The sequence below is a fragment of the Oncorhynchus tshawytscha genome, unplaced genomic scaffold, assembly GCF_018296145.1.
Source record: "Oncorhynchus tshawytscha isolate Ot180627B unplaced genomic scaffold, Otsh_v2.0 Un_contig_3322_pilon_pilon, whole genome shotgun sequence".
Taxonomy (NCBI): Eukaryota; Metazoa; Chordata; class Actinopteri; order Salmoniformes; family Salmonidae; genus Oncorhynchus; species Oncorhynchus tshawytscha.
This window is the reverse complement of record NW_024609321.1, coordinates 61501-67500: the sequence shown is the minus strand read 5'-3', so window position 1 is coordinate 67500 and position 6000 is coordinate 61501. Positions and strand designations below refer to the sequence as shown.

Sequence of the window (6000 nt, the reverse complement as noted above, 5' to 3'; positions counted from 1 at the left end):
ACCAACTTCAGCCAACTACACTATCTACAACTATTAGACCACTATGTTAGATCCCCTACATTAAGACCAACTACACTATCTACAACCATTAGACCACTGTGTTAGATCCTCTACATTAAGACCAACTACACTATCTACAACCATTAGACCACTGTGTTAGATCCCCTACATTAAGACCAACCTGAGCCAACTACACTATCTACAACCATTAGACCACTATGTTAGATCCCCTACATTAAGACCAACTACACTATCTACAACCATTAGACCACTGTGTTAGATCCTCTACATTAAGACCAACTTGAGCCAACTACACTATCTACAACCATTAGACCACTGTGTTAGATCCCCTACATTAAGACCAACTACACTATCTACAACCATTAGACCACTGTGTTAGATCCCCTACATTAAGACCAACTACACTATCTACAACCATTAGACCACTGTGTTAGATCCTCTACATTAAGACCAACTACACTATCTACAACCATTAGACCACTGTGTTAGATCCCCTACATTAAGACCAACTACACTATCTACAACCATTAGACCACTGTGTTAGATCCCCGACATTAGGTCCTGACTGTTTATCAGTCTCTATCTGCCCGTTGTGCCAGCTGACTATGCAGGATATGAACATGTGAGCCCAGAAAGCAGTAGAAACAGATGTGAGGTAGATAGAAGTCATATGACTCCTCAGTGTGGAAGAAACGACCAGTCTCTCTGGTCTGGACCTCCTCCCAGCCAGGAGTCATGCAGGGTTGGCAGGTACACAGCATGATGAAAACACGCCTCTGTTTTGACAGTGAGGCCCTCTCCGTTTGGCTGTAGCCCTCTGTACAGACAGACCAGGGTACTGTAAGGGAAGGCAGTGGTTCGCTATGAAACCCCCAAGTCAACTCACAGTCCCATGACACACCGGCTTCGTAACACTAACTTGTGGGAAGGGAACTGACAAATGTCAACATAGAAATGTCAGCGTAACGTAATATTACAAAACACAACACTGAGATTCAGACTTCAGTGGAAAGACAAAGAAACCGAAGATTGAATATCAAAAATAGTTTATCTTGTAAACACAGATCTACAAAACGGAGATGTTTTCCCCAGCAGATGGCTGCATTCAGTACAGAACTACATCCTGACTACAGACACTAGGACAAACGGAGATGTTTTCTCCAGCAGATGGCTGCATTCAGTACAGAACTACATCCTGACTACAGACACTAGGACAAACGGAGATGTTTTCTCCAGCAGATGGCTGCATTCAGTACAGAACTACATCCTGACTACAGACACTAGGACAAACTGAGATGTTTTCTCCAGCAGATGGCTGCATTCAGTACAGAACTACATCCTGACTACAGACACTAGGACAAACGGAGATGTTTTCTCCAGCAGATGGCTGCATTCAGTACAGAACTACATCCTGACTACAGACACTAGGAAAAACTGAGATGTTTTCTCCAGCAGATGGCTGCATTCAGTACAGAACTACATCCTGACTACAGACACTAGGAAAAACGGAGATGTTTTCCCCAGCAGATGGCTGCATTCAGTACAGAACTACATCCTGACTACAGATACTAGGACAAACGGAGATGTTTTCTCCAGCAGATGGCTGCATTCAGTACAGAACTACATCCTGACTACCGACACTAGGACAAACGGAGATGTTTTCTCCAGCAGATGGCTGCATTCAGTACAGAACTACAGTGCCTTGCGAAAGTATTCGGCCCCCTTGAACTTTGCAACCTTTTGCCACATTTCAGGCTTCAAACATAAAGATATAAAACTGTATTTTTTGGGGAAGAATCAACAACAAGCTTGGGACACAATCATGAAGTGGAACGACATTTATTGGATATTTCAAACTTTTTTAACAAATCAAAAACTGAAAAATTGGGCATGCAAAATTATTCAGCCCCCTTAAGTTAATACTTTGTAGCGCCACCTTTTGCTGCGATTACAGCTGTAAGTCGCTTGGGGTATGTCTCTATCAGTTTTGCACATCGAGAGACTGAATTTTTTTCCCATTCCTCCTTGCAAAACAGCTCGAGCTCAGTGAGGTTGGATGGAGAGCATTTGTGAACAGCAGTTTTCAGTTCTTTCCACAGATTCTCGATTGGATTCAGGTCTGGACTTTGACTTGGCCATTCTAACACCTGGATATGTTTATTTTTGAACCATTCCATTGTAGATTTTGCTTTATGTTTTGGATCATTGTCTTGTTGGAAGACAAATCTCCGTCCCAGTCTCAGGTCTTTTGCAGACTCCATCCATTCTTCCAGAATGGTCCTGTATTTGGCTCCATCCATCTTCCCATCAATTTTAACCATCTTCCCTGTCCCTGCTGAAGAAAAGCAGGCCCAAACCATGATGCTGCCACCACCATGTTTGACAGTGGGGATGGTGTGTTCTGGGTGATGCGCTGTGTTGCTTTTATGCCAAACATAACTTTTTGCATTGTTGCCAAAAAGTTCAATTTTGGTTTCATCTGACCAGAGCACCTTCTTCCAAATGTTTGGTGTGTCTCCCAGGTGGCTTGTGGCAAACTTTAAACAACACTTTTTATGGATATCTTTAAGAAATGGCTTTCTTCTTGCCACTCTTCCATAAAGGCCAGATTTGTGGAATATACAACTGATTGTTGTCCTATGGACAGAGTCTCCCACCTCAGCTGTAGATCTCTGCAGTTCATCCAGAGTGATCATGGGCCTCTTGGCTGCATCTCTGATCAGTCTTCTCCTTGCATGAGCTGAAAGTTTAGAGGGACGGCCAGGTCTTGGTAGATTTGCAGTGGTCTGATACTCCTTCCATTTCAATATTATCGCTTGCACAGTGCTCCTTGGGATGTTTAAAGCTTGGGAAATCTTTTTGTATCCAAATCCGACTTTAAACTTCTTCACAACAGTATCTCGGACCTGCCTGGTGTGTTCCTTGTTCTTCATGATGCTCTCTGCGCCTTTAACGGACGTCTGAGACTATCACAGTGCAGGTACATTTATACGGAGACTTGATTACACACAGGTGGATTGTATTTATCATCATTAGTCATTTAGGTCAACATTGGATCATTCAGAGATCCTCACTGAACTTCTGGAGAGAGTTTGCTGCACTGAAAGTAAAGGGGCTGAATAATTTTGCACGCCCAATTTTTCAGTTTTTGATTTGTTAAAAAAGTTTGAAATATCCAATAAATGTTGTTCCACTTCATGATTGTGTCCCACTTGTTGTTGATTCTTCACAAAAAAATACAGTTTTATATCTTTATGTTTGAAGCCTGAAATGTGGCAAAAGGTCGCAAAGTTCAAGGGGGCCGAATACTTTCGCAAGGCACTGTACATCCTGACTACAGACACTAAGACAAACGGAGATGTTTTCTCCAGCAGATGGCTGCATTCAGTACAGAACTACATCGTGACTACAGACACTAAGACAAAGAAAACCACTTCCTAGTCAGTCAATTAACAAACTGTCAGCTGAATGGCCAGTTGACTCTCTCTGACCTACCCGCGTCTGGATAATTCAACAGGAATAGTCAGGATATGGTGCACGCCTAATGTCATTGATTTAAAAAACTTAAAGGGATAGGTCACCCAAATGACAACATTAGTTAGATGGTTCCTTTCCTTGAATGTAGTCTCTGGGCCAACCAGGAGAGTCTGTGATCCACTGTCTGGGCCAACCAGGAGAGTCTGTGATCCACTGTCTGGGCCAACCAGGAGAGTCTGTGATCCACTGTCTAAGCCAAACCAGGAGAGTCTGTGATCCACTGTCTAAGCCAAACCAGGAGAGTCTGTGATCCACTGTCTAAGCCAAACCAGGAGAGTCTGTGATCCACTGTCTAGGCCAACCAGGAGAGTCTGTGATCCACTGTCTGGGCCAACCAGGAGAGGCTGTTAGGATTTGTCGACTTTGCCACTGTCATCAACTTTAGCATTAAAGGGGAAGTTCAGGATTTTAGACCTTAATGCTAGCTGGTACCTCAGTCTGAAAGTAGTCTGTGGACCAGGAGAAACTATCATCCATGGTTCAGTTGTCTGTCGTCAGCCACTACAAACTTCAGTTAACTTTAGCCAAAGAGTTTCCACACCCAGAGGAGCAACATCGCAAGACTTCCCGGCATGCTTGTGAAACAGACCAAACAGACCAGGTTTGGGGTTCGAGAAGTCAATGAGAAGTTCATTTTCACAACCAAGACTGGAGACAATGTCTTAAATAGTTGAACATGTTATTACTCCGTTGTGAAAGTGACAAACTGACACGCTTTCATTGGTCAAAAACAACTTTATATCAAAGCAGTGCCTAGACAGTTTGTGTGTGTATTGGTATTGATATGTAGGCTGTGTGCATTTTATTTTGAATTCATGTAGTTCTGTTCTCGTCTATTAATGTTCTGTATTATGTGTCATGTGTTGTGTTGGACCCCAGGAAGAGTAGCTGCTGCTTCTGCCCAGTACCCTGCCCTGAACTGAGACACTGTTCTAGCCAGCTATTACTGTTCTGTTAATGTTCTGTTAATGTTCTGTATTATGTGTCATGTGTTGTGTTGGACCCCAGGAAGAGGAGCTGCTGCTTTTGTAACAACTAATGGGGATCCTAATAAAATACCAACAAAAATACCAAGAATTTGACGGCCTGCAGAGGCCCAGTTCAGTGTGAGATGACCGTTACACCCCGATGATGTGTTTCTGCGCATGAGCTTCGATAGCCAACGTCGCAATGACATTGTGAACGGGAATTTCTACTGGAGAAGCAGTTTCATCTTCATAATGTACCGTCTCTGCTTTAGCCATACTGAACTTCCCCTTTAATGACCAAAGCAACAACAACAATAGGAGTGTATCTCACCAGACAGTGCTTTAGCCATACTGAACTTCCCCTTTAATGACCAAAGCAACAACAACAATAGGAGTGTATCTCACCAGACAGTGCTTTAGCCATACTGAACTTCCCCTTTAACGACCAAAGCAACAACAACAATAGGAGTGTATCTCACCAGACAGTGCTTTAGCCATACTGAACTTCCCCTTTAACGACCAAAGCAACTTCCCCAGACAGTTTTAGCCATACTGAACTTCCCCTTTAAACCAAAGCAACAACAACAATAGGAGTGTATCTCACCAGACAGTGCTTTAGCCATACAACTTCCCTTTACTGAACTTCCCATACTTTCCCTTTAACGACCAAAGCAACAACAACAATAGGTGTATCTCACCAGTGTATCTCACCAGACAGTGCTTTAGCCATACTGAACTTCCCCTTTAATGAACTTCCCCTTTAATGACCAAAGCAACAACAACAATAGGAGTGTATCTCACCAGACAGTGCTTTAGCCATACCGAACTTCCCCTTTAATGACCAAAGCAACAACAACAATAGGAGTGTATCTCACCAGACAGTGCTTTAGCCATACTGAACTTCCCCTTTAACGACCAAAGCAACAACAACAATAGGAGTGTATCTCACCAGACAGTGCTTGTGGCTCCACCCCAGCCAAGGCTCCAGCTCCAGCCCCGGTCCTCTCTGTAACCAGCTCATACTGGAACGAGGTGATTCTCTTACTGATGTCTCTGTGAGGTATGGCCTCTATGAACAGAGACCCCTCCTGGATGCTGAAGCAGGTCACCTTCCCCTGGGCCTGGTCCTGCTCTCTCAGCAGCAGGCGCAGCTTCCCGGCCCGGTCCAGGTAGATGTTGGCCCCGTGGGAGTCCCTAGAGGGCTTGATGCAGACGGAGAGACGGGCGGCTGCCAGGGACAGGGTGTTGGGCCGCAGGTTGACGATGACGGCCCCTGTAGGGTAGAGCCAGTGGAGGGAACCCTGGGAACAACGTAGGTAGACCTGCTCCACATCACGGCTGTGGCCCTCATGGGTCAGACCACTGGAAGGGAAGGGGGGAGGTCAGTGTGGAAGGGGAGGTCAACAACACATCATACACAGAGACATGGTCACACTCCTAACACACGTGTGAAAGAATTATATATTTGGTCTGA

The 6000-nt window shown here is 44.5% G+C and overlaps 1 protein-coding gene across 2 annotated transcripts in view; it reads right to left on the bottom strand.

The window, feature by feature from the left end:
- The window catches only part of metrnla (meteorin like, glial cell differentiation regulator a), a 35945-nt gene that overhangs the window by 18086 nt on the left and 11859 nt on the right, over positions 1-6000 (bottom strand). For both annotated transcript variants that reach the window (XR_006082062.1, XM_042314877.1), the window contains exon 2: positions 5476-5888. Coding sequence is in view for 1 of the 2 variants with exons in the window: in XM_042314877.1 (XP_042170811.1) it covers positions 5476-5888 (413 nt within the window). In the remaining variant the exon portion in view is untranslated. The remainder of the gene's footprint in view (positions 1-5475; positions 5889-6000) is intronic.